Below are 18,319 nucleotides of genomic sequence, written 5' to 3'. Positions count from 1 at the left end.
GGTCCGTTATACTATCCAGACTCGTGGACAATAAGGAGCAGCCAGATAAGAAGGTCACGTCCGATAAAGTCACCAGATAGAGGGATTACGCGTCCTGTGCGAGGATTTAGAGTTAACGTACAGGAAAGAGATAGAGAGAAATAGCGAGGGTCGCGTAGAGCTTCATCCTTTTAACATTAACAAAAGTAAACCGATCTTCCATTCTCCTTACGAATCTTTTCATTGGTAAACGCGAGGTTCGACCAACGCTATTTTCTGCTGCTGCTGCTTTCTCATTATTTTCGACCGTATATTTTTCATTGATTTTGAAAATAGCAGCGGAGAAAAGATGGCCTTGTGACTAGCGTGCAAGAGGGAAGAATTTTAGTGGTATATAGTTCGGGGGTATAAACCGGACAAGGATCGTCGCCGGAAAATTACCACGGAGCAATGTTCTAGCCAACCGTCGTAAATTTTCCTTCCAGCCGATCGAGCAATTCCCCGACATCGACGCCTATACGTCACACTAGCAGGACCGCCAGAAGCAATTTGCGAAACTCCGAGTTATGATTGGACTAGCGCAGGACACTCCACTAAACAAATACATAATTTCTTCTCTTTTTTATAGATCCTATTATCATTATCAACCTTATTAACTTTTCAGATGTTCGTTATTACAATTATTTTATAACGTCATATACAATAGTGCATAATTGGACGAAGGGATAAATTTGATATTCGTGCTAATCCGATATTTTAACATTAATAAATTTCGTTTCATCAATGCATTGTCCCTTTGACCTTGATATTAAGTTTCGCTAATGAAGCTCTCTCGGTTTGAATATTATCAAATGGTACTTTTGTTTCAAGGCTGTATAGTGCAAAATAATATTGGATGGCCAGTTATTTATTTAGCGAAATAGTCAACTGTGTCGGAGACTAACGGCTGATGTCGTAGCTTCATTTGACCAAAGGACCTGGCAGAATATAGGTTGCTTGTTGAAACACTTACTTGGTACTCTAGAAGCGTTGTAGCACTTGATTAGCCAGTTGCAAACCAGTGGTGCTGACCAGATCCTACTGGCTTTGCCTGAGAATGTTTACGACCGACTGTTATCTAACTTCATCCGAAATTAACGCTAAAACTGATCCTGAAAGTGTCCTGCGCTTCCTGTCCAAGTATTAGCCAAATTTGCATACTTGAAATAAAAATGGGATTTCGCAGAAACCAATTTTAATGAGCAATATTATAATGAGAAAAGTGCTCTCGATAAGAGGACTACATAGATAGAGTTTTACACTGCTGTAAATTTAGTTGGTACAGAGTAATTTCAAGCAAGTTAAAAATGCAAGGATGTATACGAGATAAGAAATAAAAGCCCGTGGAGCTTTTATAGAGACGATAAAGAAAATCTCCCAACGTCTTTTCAAACCAACACTCTCCGCTGTCCCGTTATATGCAAAGAGAACTTTGCTTATATATAGTCGAGACTCTCTGCTACAATCAATCTTCCCTTTTTCCAACATCAGTCTCAACGAATGATCAATTTCTAATAAAGAAAATCCAGCTGCGCCTTTTTACTCCAATCCACACTGTGTGTACAGTTCCACTCTACGCAGTTAAATAAAAGAGCAGATGCGAAAAGTATGCAAAATTTAATTCATCGAGTCAATTAATCGCAGCATAGAACTTGAACTCGAGAGACGCGAAACTTTGATTATATACACATATACCTCCACGAAGGACTATGCTGAAAAAGAATGATAACTTATTGCGCGTTGCGATGTAACGTTTTATTTAGAGGTTCATCGTTGAATATTCACTTGGCGAATCCGACAATGCAGCAGTTAATTTGGGTAGTTTTCGACGGAATAAACAAATGCAATACATAATATTTGCATAGGAGGTGGTATAATCGACATTATGCCGTGCAGGGAATGTAAATGATAAGCGGAGCATTTCATTGGTGGTACACGGATGCGCATGTAGAAAATATGCAGAACGAACGAATCGATGTTGGGCTTATATGGAGGCATCGAGCTTTAGTTGAGTATAGAAGCATGTACATTTCGGTGGACATGTTCGGTCGTTCGTGGCCGATTTGCTCGAGCGTGCATTTGCAGTGAGTTAAATAGCACCAGCGTCAACTCGTTACTCGCACTCCGCTAAATTATACTGAAGCGAAAGGGACGACTATACTATATATATATATATATATATGTACAGTGGATGACTGTTTGCGGCCGGATCCTCGCATGTTCGAGCAACAGGATCAGGATCATCCGATTTCAATGATAATCTGACGGATGTGATTGATTTATGAATGCAGTCTGCTCGTTGCTTACCAGACGAGATTAATCTTCATTACAGGACATTATTACCATCTGGCCGAGCCGAGCCGAGCTGAGCGAACCAAAGATAGACAAGATTTAATCGAACCAGGGAAACAATTCGTGCTCCCTTTTATTCTCGCTTTTGCTCGATCATCCAAAAGAAGGATCCATTATCGCACCAATAATCCAATCATTGCTGGACGGTTCTCCATTATCCCCATTATTCCCTTGTACAAATAGCGGAAGAGACCCTCCCCCCCCCCCCTCCCTGCTCACGAGAACATATATACATATATATAGCTATTTCTTTCTTTCGCGACGACGAGAGAACGCCTCCCTCGCCTGCGCGATATTTGTCCCATTGTAAAATCAAGAGAATTTCATTGATAAATTATGTCGCAGGCGAGCGCGCGCGCGCGCGGGAAGCGATGAGAGCTGGAAAATCGCTAACAATTCAATACCAATGGAATATCACATATACTCATATTTCTCGGCAATACTGCAAACTTACAGATTTATCCAGATTTCATGGTAATAGCCATTGAAAAGGTTGGAGTGCCAATTTTTCGTCTCTCGCTCGCGTTTTTCTCGCTGACAGACCGAGCGCGACGTCACATTCAATTTACAGGCGCTTTTGTGAACGTCTGGAAAGTTCTTCGCAGCTCTTTCAACCAGCGGCAACAAGTTTCTGCCCACCCGTTGAGTTTTTCCTTCTGGATGAAGTATTTTCTAACTTGAATCGGAATGGATGCGTGCTTCCTCTTTGGTAAACGGCCAATTTTTCCATAAACGCACGAAACATTTTCAATAACGCTTTATCCGGTAAGGATCTACGTGTGCATATATAACGTTTCCGCTTTCAGTCGTCAGACTGCACTCCTCTCAACCATTGCAGTCGACCGACCTATCATACCAGCTTTATTCCTCCTCGCTATGTTAACCAACCTCTCGACTTATACCTGCAGATAACTCCCGCGTTTTTCCCACTTTTTAATCTTCACGAGTGACCAATTATAATTTACTCGGGAACACGAACAATAAGTTTAATCAATTTTCACTTTAAGAAGAAAGATCCATTTGCATTCTTGTTTTCTATAAGCGTTCCACTCGAGACTAACAAGAACATGTACGAGAGGAGAAAACTCATTAAGCTGAAACTACAAGAAATATATGAATGTTTTATTCGTGACATTTTAGATTGTAAATTAAGCAGAGGCTCCTAAACGACGTTTTGACCAAAATTGATATCTCTTATCATTACGGAGACTAGTAAATTTTTACGTCCATACTCCGTTGTGCCTTTAGCCAGTAGCAGTACACCCTGTACGAGGATCTCGAGAGTGTTTTTGAGAAAAAAAAGTAACGGCTCGTAAAGAGATAAGAAATTGTTGGAGTTATAGTGGTGGAATAAAAAAAAAACAGAGGAGGGGTGGGAGGGTATATACGTAGGATACACGCGTAAAGGTGTCGCGTTTGCATAGAGACTGGAAGAGCGATTGGAAGAGGAAAGCTTGGAGAGGCAATTTCTCGTCTCCGAAAGTCGAGTTTTTCTCGCTGACACAGAGGGGGGTGTGTCGCCGCGCGCGCGTCACATTGAATTCGCAGTCGACTACGAACTTTGTCGTCTCTTCTCGAACTTGCGGAAACAAGCTGCAGACTATCCACGGAGATCTGTTTCGCGATGAATAGAGATCGTATCAAGAGAACGAATGAGAGAGTAAAGTACCCTTTCGATAATTCCGCACGTCCCGGCTGTGGTCCCCCCCCCCCCCCCCAGTCGTCGACGTCTTGGCATCATCCGGTCGGTGCTACTCCTCGCGTGTGCTATTTTCCCTCTTCGTTCTATTTATTCTCCCGATGAATGGAAATTCTGGCTTGTGCGCGAAAAGTAGGGAGGAGGGGAACGCACCCTTTTGATGATCCCGGCGCACTATTGCCGTTCCTTTGGCAAGGTGAAAGAAACCTGGATAAAATAGGATTCTCGACTTTTATCTCGTCGAAGAGAACCCTTCGCTGTGTGCATGCTATACGCAAAATATCTCCATAAGCGTTAAATAAAAAATATTTGCGATATATTGATTCGCATGTTTTTTACAGCTTTAAAATTCATCGTTTGTTTGCGTCATAGCAATTTCTTCCTCGAGGTATCGTCCGTGCCGCTTGTCGTCTCCTCGACGTATTCGTCCATGGAAGACGGGATATAAGCAACCCTCGTCCTTCGGTCCCTTCCATCTTCCTCCCTCCGTCCTTAGGGTTTTCCCAGCGCAGTGGGCGTGCGCGTATCCACTCGACTAAGTTAATTCAGAAAAAAGAAAGGGAGCGAGGAGGCGAGAGGACGGGATTTAAATTTTAAGTCTTCGCGCCGTCGCCTCGTCTTTTTATTATAAAGCGAGTTGGCGAGTTTTTTATTCCGCTGGGTGTCGTAACGACGAGGGAAGATGAGCACGGAGCCGAGCCAACGTGCTTAATGAAACTCGCGTTATTCTCACGCCAGCATCGCCCGCTCTGCGCTCCATCCTATATATATCGCTCTTACCGCGGTGTGTGCTTGCACGCGTGCTTCATCTAGACTCGATAAAAAATTAACGCGGCCCAGTTATTATTACTCCTTTCTTCCTTGGCCCTGCGAGCTACCCTTCCTCCCTTCGCTATCGCACAGCTTCTTCATTGAACAAATTAACTCTTTCGCGTGGAACGCGTTCGCTAACCAAAATCGATATCCAATCGATCGAGAACGACCTTTCAACGATCAACAATCGCGGTTTAACTTTGCAACGCGCGGTATTCATATGGCAGCTGTTTCGTTAAACAGAAATATGTATGCATGAGTGACTTACAAATTGTTCTACCAACAAAGTTAAATTATTCCGAGTGTAACGGTTAAACGAGTTATATTCCGGCGTGCTTTTGCTTTTCAAACAAAAAAAAATGTATCATATTTTATTTTAATTAGAAGCAGAATAAAGTAAAGTAATAAACATTGATTGCCAAGCGAATGTTACGCATGAGAGTGTATTGGATTAAAAAGCAATTAAGGTTTGCAGAGCAGATCTGTATCAGTAGGTAAGCGTAGGATAGAGCAACGTGGTGTAGTACACAGCGTGGCTCTCTCGTTGGCATAAGAGTTTTTCATTTCGCTAAAGAGGCAGGAGATTGAAATATTGCAGTTGCTGCTGCTGCTTTTTTTTCTGATTTTCACTCGACGAAGCAGAGATCGACCCAAATAAATCGCACTCTCCGACCTCGGGATGTTAGCTGGCTGGACCATACACATTTATATATATATATATATATATATATATATATATATATATATCTGTGGAAGTTGGAAGAAGCGGAGTATCGTCTTAACGAGAGCACCCACCTCGGATCGAGCTTTTCATTCTGAAAGAACTCTCCTGCAATCTGCACGTAGCTTGCTCCTATTCGCTCGTATAATTGTAATAGAGGCGAATGTAAGGCTGCTCGCTGCTGCAATTCTCTTAGGTCCCGTCGTGAATGACGCTCTGCTTTCCGATCGATACTTTTCGTCGAGCCATAAAATTCGCCAAGAGCAGCCTCTTTCGCCACACTTTGATGTTTCAGGGTTAGCTTTACTCTTTTTCCCCTGTGTGCTGTGCCACTATTACTGCAGCCAATATATATATATATATATATATATCTATACAGAACCAGCCAAGCCAGCAGAGCTATATATTGTGAGATAGTGCTCGCTTAGCTAATAATATAAAAAAAAAATTGCTCTCTTTGGAATTCGACCAATTACATTATTTCCAAATGTCCTTTCATTGCCAACTCTGGAAAATTCTTTCCTTACCGAAGAATTGATCGGAGTATCATTGGTATTTTCCCGGTGAAAGATATGTACGATTATATACGTAAATTAGATTGTATTTCGTGTATAAACTATATATATATATATGTATATATATGTATCTAGACGTTTTAAGATTAGGGATTGTAGGTGAACTTGGCGTGGCTGAAACTCGAAGCTACTCGATTCAAGTTTTGCCAAACGATGTTAGATTAGGTGAAACGTGTTGGAAGAGGAATCGAGGATAATGTAGACCTCGCGGCTTCTCTCAAAGGTTTTCAACGTACGATCGATAATACACTCGAAATACCCTAAGTCGATCTCCGTGCAGGCTACTTTGATGTTTTGAGATTCTCCGAGCCTTTCGCGCGCTTATCCTAAGAAGCAAACTTTATCCTTCCCTGCAATGAAATCTGCTAAGGCTACTCTAACTTAATTTGACTTCGTCCTCTTCCAATTGACGTGAAAACTTTGGATACTGCAAGAAAACACGATTTAAAATTTACCTCGGTTCCATATTACCGCACGGACAATCACAAACTACTTACAGTATGAAATTACATTATTTATATAAAAGCTCGCCAGCTTCGTTGTCGCTTTAAACGAAAAAAGTACCGAAAGTTCCTCACTGCAGGAAAATAGGTATACACACACACACACACACACACACCTATATACATCGTCTTAAAAGATAAGCTTCTTCCTCAATATGATTTATATGCTCTTGTCTATATAAGGAATGATTTTTGTATTGCATGCTTGAGTGAATGTGCGGGGTGGGGGAGGGAAGGGGTTAAGAGTGGAATATGTAATGCAATGAGTAATCTAGGAGGGAAAAGGCGAGAAGGAGAGAAGAAAGGTGGGGCAACAATGGTGACGTTGCACCTAACAGTGCAGGCAGCATCTGCCCTTGGTCGGTGAAACAGCTGTGAAGAAAAAATTGTTAGGGCTCGCAGTTACTGAGAAATTAGAGAAGGGCCGACGCAGGGCGCGTAACGCGAAAGACTGCACACGAGCCAGACAGGCAGGAGCAAATGGAGAGTCTGTATGCGAGGAAGAACAAAACCAAATAGAGTAGTAGATCAATTGATAAAATTTCAATAACTGTTAGAGTAAGTTGTTTTAGCCTTTGAGGAGACCCACAAGAGACGAGAAAGGAAAATAAAAGCGGGTGAAAGATTTTCCTAGATAACGTGGTTTGTGGAGTCTGGACAGAAAGAAAGAGAGAGATATGAATACAGTTTATATGGAGAAAGTGGCAAAAGATGGAAAGAGAGAAGAGCGAGGAGAAAAAAAAAGAAAGACAGAGACACGAGGAATGTATGCGGGAGTTAGCGAATATATGTGTTAATACGAGATAGAGGAGGATAAGGATAGGAGGGCTACTAAGGTTTGTGGATAAGGGCATGGAGGGGGGTAGAGAGAGAGAGAGAGAGAGAGAGAGAGAGAGAGGTGGCGAGGGCTGCGTGGAAAGGGGCGATAAAGGCATGGAAAAGGAACTGGCAACGCTGTTCGGTCGATAGAAGTGTGGGACTCGGCAAACGCGGCAACGTCGCGAGGCGTCTGCTTTAATTCAGTGGTTCTCAATTCTCAAATGGATTGCTGCATTTTCCACAATTTCATAGCCGATACTTTCCTTTGAATATTTCACGAGAGCAATGCGAATGCTCGCTGTGCAAAATTTAACCCGCTTTACTCGCTTACCCCCCCCCCCCCCCCCCGAAGCTTCAACGAAAGCAACGCTGGAAGTTGCATGCCGATAGATCGCTTGAGAACCCACGGAGCGACCGACTGGTCGGCGCGCGGCTTATTCGAGCAGGTTGTGCGTTGGACGCGTCGCGCACACTTTGGCCAAAATTTTCACCCTCCCTCTCTCCTCCCCTACCCTACCCTCCCTTCCTGACCCCGTCTCTCCACGTACACACCACACATCTAGTCCAGTTGATGATCCTATACATATAACTAGATGCTTTGTGTCACGGAACTTACGGAGCTCGAATTAAACTTTTCGACACTAATTTTTGTCTTTAAACTTTCAAGGTCATAGAAATTTGGCCAAGCAAATACAACGATTATATTTTAGTATTTTATTTACCATTCTCTCCACAGTTTTAAGCTTATTGACTGTGTCAAAGGACCACAGGAACTTTCCTAGTCTTCCAAAGTTCAGTTTGATACGATCAAGGTGTAATATTGTTGGTTGAACAAATGGATGTGAATATTTTTGCAAACGATCGCACAAACGTGGATATTTCTTTACAGTCGGTATTGGTTAATCTTATTGTCGACTTTATCCATAATTGAAGAGGATAGCAAACGTACCAAGCTATTGTTAAGGCAAACTTTATCGCTTTATCATTACTTCGAATACCGAGTGATTGGCAATACTTTTCATTTAGTGACCCGATATGCCATTGGGATTTATATATAAAAAGCGAGCACATAGTAATTAGCGAAAGTGGATTTTCTGATTCGTTAGCATTTTGAACGACCATACCGATTTGATTGTCGATAAAAAGTATGCTTTAAAATAGGATTATAAAACATATATGGAGAAGATATCGAATGGAACATTCGTCACGGATATTCGTAATATCGAGATGGATGCTGAAGAAAAATTGTTTACGAGTTGCAGAATGGTGGAAGCTTTTTGTAAACGAGTCAGATTTTTTTGTTCCTTTCGTGGAGGGTTTACATAATGTAAACGAGTGTAAGAAAAATGTCGTTATTTCCGTAAAAATCGAGGTAAAATCAGTAGGATTTAAGCTCTTAAGCTTGTCCATAGGATCGAATCCTCCTTCCTTGATCCCAGCGCCCTCTTTATCTATTTCTTCGCAACAAACGCTTTCCTATCGGCTTATCCGTTCCGGCTCTCCCCCATAAAAAATTCTTTCCAGGCCGATTAAGATCAGAGATCAATACACTAATTTTACAGCCTTTTCAAGCACACGCTTTTACGTATATTTCTCTTGAGAAAATTCAGTTTTCTTCGTTTTCCAAGCGGAGCAACCTTATTTATAACCGCGCTTTCCCAAGCGCTCTGTTAAATTATAATTACTATTGTGCAAATAAATTTATTTCGATAACGAGCAAAGTAGTTGCTAATTTGCATGGAAAAGATTGTTGTATATAAGTGAAACGACCTCGTTCATAATTTGGTAATATTTACGAAGCTAAGTAGAGAGTGTCACGCAGAGCAGGGGATTACGTAGCGCGGTATAATAATTTATAATTCGAAGGATGTAATTAGAGGATCCTAAAAAAGTATTTGGCATACGTGAAAGCAGCCATAAAGGTGGAAGGGTGTAGTTCATTTCACTTATCCGATACAATATATTATGTTTATGAAGCTTATGCTTTACATATTACAGGCCATTCTTGCGTGATAATGCAGCAGTTTATCCTCGCCGAACTGCATGGGAGGAGTTTCAATTAAAAGTAAATTTTACATTGATCTACTACGCTTTTCACTTTGCACCAAAATTGAAACGAATCTGCTAGAAGGAAAGCCAATTATTAATTCAAACAATATTACCGAAATAATTATGTAAAGCAAAGTACGTGGCAAATGGAAGAAGTAATTACGCTTTAATTAGACTGCAGACGCAAGAAATATAAATATTGTCGAGCATACATCAATATTACTAGAATAAACACTTTGAAACATTTTTTAAGTAACTCCCAGACTACCGCAGAAACTTTTATACCAAATTATGATAAATCGATCGTGTTGAAAGCAACGTGCGATTAACTTAATATTTTTCTGATGACCTCTCGAGTTTTAAACCATTTGAAAAATAACTAGACTGATTAGTTTGGAAGTTTCCAAACAATCATGTAAGTAGCTTTGATCGAGCAGGTCGTAATTAAAAACAAACCAAATTACAACCTACATATATATATATATATATATATAATTCCTATCTCTTTTCGATCAATGACAAGTAATATATACGAGAGTGATACGACGCGAAGAAATGTTACAAAAATTATAGTCACGAGAGGGGTTGTTCGACAGGCTTCGAAAATCGAAAGCGTGAAAAGTTAAGAGTTCTCTCTTCGGTTCGAAAGACTGTGCAATATCGAAGATGAAAGAATTAAGGGAACAGCTGTTATTGATGCAAATCGTAATTATAGTCGTGGAGAGAGTGAGGGATGCGTGAGGTATCGTCTCAATCGCATAGCTGATAAATAATTTGTGGTGGAGAAATGTATGCGAATGAATAGGTGGATAGTAGAGGATATGGTGACGAGGGGAGGGGGGGGGGGGGAGGAGGTGAAGAACGAAATATAATAGTGAGGAGAAGAAGAGGCGATAGTTGGGAGGGTTGTTGGCGCATGTATATATATATATATATATATACGAGTTCGACGAGGAAAAATGGATGGTCGAAGGCAAGGAGGAAGGGAGATACGGTCATGCATTCGTGTGGTGGCTATGAGACTCGGGGAGTACAACGTCAAGTACTACAGAAACGTAATTCCAAATAAGCTGCACAGGTGCGCGAGTGTCGCTTAGCGTACATACGAATAAAAGTCACTGCGGCTATATATATACATACAGTAAACGTACACTGCAAATGTAATCGTTGATTCGTCCTTGCAGCATCGTACGCTGGCTGGCGCGATAAATTCGAGCTATTACTCGACTAGAATCATTAACGCCGTTTTTACAGCGAGACTTTACGAAAATACGCGTGGCACGAATCATGCGGATAAGGCTAATCCGAGGTTTTTTCTCTGCCATGCCTCTTTTAAACTCGAGTGGACCGGAAAATGGTGGAAAATCTTGAGAGATTTTATTTATTTCCCGGCAAGTTAGAACGCGCTATACATGATATTGCGATACTAAAGTTGCGTCAGTTTTTTACACGGTTCTTGGGGAAACTTTTTCCTCTGCTCGTTGTGCGCGACCCTTTCGCCAAAGTCTTGACGCTTCTTGCTGCGCCACGCTCCTTTTTTAGGATCTTCTTTTGACAGAGAAGGATCATCTTGTTCGAGCCGAGCCGAACCGAAGCGAGCCGGGTCGATCCGTCGACTCGGTTAACGATTGTTAGCGTCTTTCACAGCTGGGAACGTACAAGAGGAAAAAATTCTCTTAAGCGAATCAAACATTCCCCGTTGCTCTTATTCGGTTGCGAAGAAGAAACGCTACTCGAGCTATTATTCGGTAAATTAATAGATGAATATTCTGCATTGTTCCTTAAACGTCACTGCGGCTAAATCTGCATTCGATTGAAACTAATAAAGGTTTTCTCATAAATCAATGCAACTACGTACAATTACTTGGAAGTGATATGTTGTAGGTGGATGAGTGGTTAGAGATGGAGGTATAATGATAGATTCGAAGGAAACGAGGGGGAAACTAGTCTATAAACAGGTCAATATTATACAATTTCTTCACGTAAGAGAGTTTCATAAAAACTCTAATGCCTCTCGTAAGAGTTAAAAATTCTATACTGTAAATTGAGTGATATTAGGACGAGGCCTTAACTACCGGAAAACTGATTATGGGACACGAAATGAGATCTAGGCAGAAATTATTAGGATCATTAGGGTCCTCGGATAAATTGATGCTAAGATAGATGAGGGCCTAATAGATGAAAGTGGAATCTCGAGAGAGCACATTACTAAGAAGTATATGGTGAGTCAGAGCGGGACAATTTAGTTTTGGCGCAGAAAACTTCTGATAAAGTCGTGTATTAATTGCTCAATACCGACTAAAGTAAGTAGCGATAAATTCTGTAATAGGTCTGATCTTTTCACGACCACCCAGTATTTCTCAGTGGCCAAACGGTTACGAGGGCGAACTTTTCTCAAATGGAGGAACGTTAAGTCGCGTAATCCTTTTCTCGAGCACCTCGACCATATTCCATTTTCATTTCTTTCTCGTTTCACCCACACCGAATCGGTTTTCAGGTCTCGCTTTCGAATATTCGCCCCCTCCTTCCCCTACCCCTCCTCCCGTCCACTCCCTCGTTTTGTTTTTTCTATATTTTAACAGGCTGGATTTTCTGTTATCCAGATAAAAGATTTTTGTTTTAAGACGATGATAACGAACACGTACGTAGAGGGGCTCCATGCGTGTAACACACTGCAAAAGATCGATAACGCCCTCCGCTTTCGTGAAAGTTGCAATTTCAGTGGCGAATAGTGCCGGCACTCTTTTATGAAACACGAAGAACGAATCTCAGATAAATTACAAGGATGTCCGATTAAGCGATTTACTTCTTTTAACTCTACACTATTATATTTTTTGTAGAAACACAATTTTTTCTATTATTTCTACCATCAGCTGTTACCATTTATTTAAGGGACTGTTGAAATAGCCAAGATATATTTGCGAACTTTATTTCACTAGTGTTGTACTATATAGCGAAGAAAAAAAAAATTCTTATGTCGAGTATATCAGTCTGGTGAAATAAGCTAGGATACGTTGTTTCATTACAGATTGTGTGTTACTGTCCGTTCGATTATCACGGTAGAAATTTTGTGCTATTCGAGTTACTGAAGCTCTAGTCGTAAACATCACTCGCGATAAGCTCGCGTGCATCCATTGCTATGATCGATGCTAACTATGCTGAATGTGTCACCTTTATCCGCCGTATCGCGACAATATGTTAATTTTAAATGAATGCATACAGCAGTTTGCATCCGGTCAAACCTTTACTACTATATAATTCTATTAAATTTTTATTTATACAAGTGGCAAATACATCACTCTCCATCTTTTATAATAGATAACTGACGACAGTCTATACATACCGATGTCAGGGAGGAGAATGGTATACTTGTAAAAATCAATCAAATAAAGAGATTCTCAGAATATTGCACGAGAAAGAAAACTTGAAACTGGGTCTACGTGTATACATGCAAGCACATATATTTTAAAGATGCAAATTTGATGGGGAAAAAAGGTAATTTAATTTGTTTTTGCCAAAAGAGGGTCATTCCTTCCTTCCGATTTCTTAGTCGTCTTAGAGAGCTTTTACGTGGACGTATGTAAAAAGCACGGGTCCGAAGCTTTTAAGCAATGGGCAGTTGCCAGCTCAGCTGCCGGAAATAGCTTGCCGTAGATGGTCAGCAAAATCTACGCACACCGTCTCACCAATCTTCTCCATTTCTATCTCTCTATCACTCTTACCTTATTTCCCTACATGTTTTTTACGACCGATCGTTTCCCAGATTTCACTCCAACGGCAAAAAAAGAAAAATTCCTTCAGCCGATTTCATATCACATATATTATTTTAAAGATATAATTCCATGTGTAATAACAGAGCGAGGGAGTAGAAAAAAATGCTAAAAATCTTATCGTCGTAATAGGAGTATAGTACGTTGCAACGCTTAGTCATTTATTAACATTGTTGAAGTATTCGCGAGGCAAGCAGATAAATCGAGATAAATCAAAAGCGAGTGACGCGCAACGCAATAAACATTGCTGTAAAACTGCAACAAAGCTGCATATATGTATAGTACATTTGTTACAGTTTTATAGCCGAGGTTCATAAAATGATATTAGATATTTTTCGAAAACAGCATGAGAATCAAAGGTGGAAAGGATTGCACGTTAATGTCATCGATTCCAATGAGCCGAGTTCTCTTCCGTTTAATAATGGGTGTACCTGGGGTATACCGCTGTTGCATTTCCCAGTGCTCGTTTTGCCGCCCCAGGCAAATTGTACGAATTAATATTCAAATCGAATTGTTCGAAAAGGGTTCAGAGTTGCGTAGCTATTGTGCGCCCCTCTCGATATCACTCTCGGTCTTTTCAAATATGCCCGAGCATAGATAAGCGTTTATTTGTTGCAACAATCAACTTCATTTTCAATCAATCGACGTTGTCTTCGATTCAACGTGTTTACTGATTTATCATCGAAAAAAGGAGGATTGCAAAAAGAGGGTTGGGGGGGGGGGGGAATTAACAAATACAAGGAGTACAGAGCATAGAACGTCGTCTATCAGAACACGCGTTGACGCGATAGGTATGCTAATCGACAAATTCAGCAAGCTGCTCTGCAGCAGCACCTGTCGAGACTCGAATTTCTTCAGTCTATACTCTCCCTGACAAAATGTTTCTGTTTCGCTGTCAGACAATGAGAAGGGTGTACTATCAAACTGTCCTCGCCTCCTCTCTGGATCAATCTGAGCGACAGGTGGGTTATGGGGGGGAAAAAAGGAAAAACCGTACCCCAATCACCCAAGCGTCTAGTAACAAGAGCAAAAAATTGCACGACAAATTGAAACTTTTAGCTTATCTAATATTGAATCTGGTGACAACGTTGCATTGTCCAACGTCATTCCCTATATAGTTGTTTTGGCACTAGTACACTATTATTGACAGGCAATCGCGTTAATAGCAGTTGAAAAGATGAAAATCAATACCGAATTTGGAGTAACAATAAAGTCGAGGATTGGTAAATCGTATTCCGCAGTATTGAGTTAAGTTTGGACATGGAGCGGTGTGTGAATTGGTCATGATGCATATACCGTGATTCGAGTGGCATTGTTTGAACGGTATAGAGGCGAAAGGAAGGTGAAACGTTAAATCATAGGGTAAGTATAATTTTCCTACCTAATTAGCATCGGTACGGATATAAAAGAATTATCGGTGGTGATTGTACGCGCATAATGAGAGAGCGTGCAATGCAGAAATTACTGTTTATAAGGCAGCTGCGCAGGCAGGGACGAAGCAGCAGAAGGATAGTCGTCGAGTCTGACCCCTTTCTATGTTAATTGATACGACGCTTGTGTATTATTCTTTCCAAGAATAGTAGTAGATCAAGAGAGCGCCATTTAGCGAGTGTACCTCTCTCAAAGGTTCCGCAGTAGCAACGTCTTTAGCGACTTTCGAAAGGTGCTGTCGGATGATAGGACGTTGAATTAGATTCTTGTAACGAGATATGAAAATTGAATAAGGAGCGAGGACTCGATAAAGCTGCATTTCATTTCATTTCGCCTTCACCCAACTGCTTAGCCAATGAGAAACGACCTTCGCTCTACTCGACTCCCATTTTTTCACCTAATATTACCTTCCCTCTTCATTATATTGATCTCGTGCCATCGCGAGATGGTATGTTTTGGCACCGGAAGCCTTGGACGAACGTGGTACAAGGGTAATTATGCCAATCGATGAAGCACTGCGGGCTTGCGAAACAAGGACCACGATAACTTTCCCTCAAATTACCAATGTACATATAATCCAAACTTGTTTCCATCGGTAAACATCGTCTCCTTTTCTTAAACGCACGGTACACAGCAGGAGGTATATGTATACCTACGACCATCTCCTACAAATTAACACAGTTTCCGTTGAACAAAGCTTTTGTCTACGCGTCACTTGGAATCAGTCTCGAGTGAATGTTTACTAATTAATACCGTAATTTCGTAAAACTAGAGAACCTGCACTTGAGACCTTATAGTACGATATATAACGAGTCACTTCGTCTTCCATAATTCTCTCACACACACACACACACACATATATATATTTATATATATTCTCAATAATAAATATTTATTCAAGCGTTCTTCTCCTCGGAAGAAGAAAGCATAGATCTTAGCCGAGCGAGAAAAGAGTTTGATAGAAAAGTATAGAGGAACGTTTGTTATTGCGAGTCTCGTTGATGGACTCACCTTGTTTCCATGCCAGGACGCCTGGCGTAGCGGTCACCGCGCCTTCTGACGTTACAACGGAACGGAGAACGAGATCCGAAGTTACGATGGTCTGGTGTGGGCCGTCGGAAAGGATCTGATGAAGATGGGTGGTGAAAGTGTCGACGAAGCTGTCGGTGTCGGTGCTGCATGTAGCAGCGTAACTCCTCTTGACGATGATGCTCCTGCGGTTGCTGGAATTGTGGATATAGCTGCTGTGGTACGGTAGGAAGAGCGTTCGGTATTCTCCAGCAGAAGACATACGGAAACACGAGGTCGGGTTTAAGTTGCAAAGAAGGCAGTAGCTGGTACTCTATCCCGTTTGGATGATAGATCGACGCTCCCGGGGATCGATTGATCTCTTCGTTGCTCGATCCCTGAACGACAAGCTGACCGTCTCCGTGGAGAACGTTGCAGTTGTGCCAACCGAGGTCACGTGGTAACATGTCACATGGGCATCACAATCGGTCGAAAACTATCGACCACCGCCACATCCTGCCACTCCCTCCTCAGGATCTCTTCCTTATCCAAATTTCTCTTTCGACTTTACGAGACTCTTAATCTTTTCTCACCTTCGATCGAATTTGGCAACCGATCATCGAGCGAGAATGTTAGTGTGGCGAGCACACACACACACACCTTTAAATTATTGCAATTTGATTTTTAAATGCACTGACACTGGTATATGACACTTATTTGCCAAGTTTTTTAAACGAAGATCACACGTGTAAGAGTTTTATTTGTTTGGGAAGTAACTCATCGTTTGGACGGCTTAACGTGGACGAGTTTGGTTGAATAGTCCGGTCTTTTAAATAGTTATTTGACTTGGAGAAGCGTTACTTTTTTTTTTCTCTAGAAGGTATCCTTGTTCGAGTGTTTTATGTTAGTTTCGATCCAACTGGAAGTTTTATCCTGACTTGTTTGGTGCAATGGTGGGAGGCTGGTGTGTAAAGAGATGCGGGCGATAATCGATGATATATCGGAATAAGAGGACAGTTTGTCAATCTTTATGGAAAAAAATAGTTTCAGGTATGCGTTATACACAGGTGAAAGGTGTATCGTGATTTATCGATAATATCGTTTTCTCCTCTGATAAGCCTCTTTTCTCTCTCTCCCTTTCTCCCTTTTATCTCCACGTCAAGACATTTCTCCAATACTTTACCAAAATTTTCAACAAACTCTTCTTTCATAAGTTTAGTAGTTTTTCATTAAAAATTCTATCCGCTTAATTTAATGGCCAAATTCAATTATAGCTCTTAATAAGTGTTTACCTCTGCTATTATACAAGCGCGCATCTTAAAATTCACAGCAGACTTGCCGCATTAAGGAACACAATAGGTATGAATTGGACGTAGGCTTAACCGTAAATATGGACGGAATATGATATTACTCGCGGTACATATCAATAATACCACGTTTGCTCGTTCAGCTCAATTATTTAGGTGCATTAACTTTTTATAAGTGGTGCTACTTCCGAAATGAGAACGGCTTAATTTTTTAAAACGAGATGTACAGGCTCGAAAGTGTAACTTAAGTGCTCGTTAGAATTAGTTTAGAGTAAGTAAATTATAGCACATAGATGGAAGAATTTAGTAAATTGATCTAGTAGTAAATAAAGGTGACACTTTGTACACGATGCTACACGATTCTCGAAAATTTAATAAAGCGTGGAGCGAGCACTTAGCGTTCAAATTGGGTTTAAATGTACGAAGCTAAGAAATTTCTATCGTCCTTCATAAAATCGAGCTACGAACAATTTGGAAAATACATGGAATACGAGGAAACGTTTGAAAACTATCGTACTCGTACGAGCAGCTTTGCACGCAGCGTTATATTTAGAACTAAATATTTGTTTGACAAAAAAAAATAGTATTTAAAAAACCAGAAAATACTGGAGTAATTCTTAAAAAAATATTCACGTTTGCACTGATGGATAAAAGTTGGAAAAGTGCAGGTTAGCTTAGCGATCGAAAGAGGAAAGAGCGAAAGAGGGATGCGGGCGCACGAGTGACTGATGATGTTGACAAAGCAATTTGTAATATTAAATGGTAAACTTTAACATCTGTAATAGCAGATAATAAACGAGCCACATTCAACACGAAACTTTGTAATTTTCGTGAGATTCGAGATACACCTTTGACATCACAAGTTTTTTCAGGGTGTCCTAATGGTGAAAAGTTTCGGAAAGAACTGTCTGTGGAGAGCACGAGGGCAAGGCTACGTGGTGACGATAACCGTATTGAAAGTGAAACAGGAGTTCGATGAATGGATTCACATTTGACATCACTGTTTTCCTTTCGCATCGTCGATCGTGATATTTGTGCCTGCGTTCGCGAGTGACTCCTTCGCCAGTGGGATGGTGGTCTCGTTTATATCGCAGCACATTGTTTCTCGAGTAAGAGAGAGAGAGAGAGAGAGAGAGAGAGAGAGAGAGAGAGAGAGAGAGAGAGGGAGGAAGTCAAAGTTGGGAGAAGAAAGAGAGAAAATGAAGAGTCGTTAACGAACGTAAGACGGTGCGAGTGAGGGGTAATAATCCGTCG

General features: G+C 41.0%; 1 protein-coding gene across 1 annotated transcript in view; it reads right to left on the bottom strand.

Moving 5' to 3' along the window:
• Positions 1–17,455, bottom strand: part of LOC136776430 (uncharacterized) — a 94,567-nt gene extending 77,112 nt beyond the window's left edge. Inside the window, exon 1 of the mRNA XM_066731955.1 lies at positions 15,762–17,455. Coding sequence (XP_066588052.1) covers positions 15,762–16,225 — 464 coding nt within the window. The 5' untranslated portion in view covers positions 16,226–17,455. The remainder of the gene's footprint in view (positions 1–15,761) is intronic.
• Positions 17,456–18,319: the final 864 nt, after the last annotated feature.

The sequence above is a fragment of the Prorops nasuta genome, unplaced genomic scaffold (assembly GCF_024137725.1).
Source record: "Prorops nasuta isolate Cenicafe-Biocafe unplaced genomic scaffold, Cenicafe_Pnas_1.2 PNAS00009, whole genome shotgun sequence".
Taxonomy (NCBI): domain Eukaryota; kingdom Metazoa; phylum Arthropoda; class Insecta; order Hymenoptera; family Bethylidae; genus Prorops; species Prorops nasuta.
The sequence above is the reverse complement of the archived record's forward strand: the minus strand, read 5'-3'. Positions and strand labels throughout refer to the sequence as shown.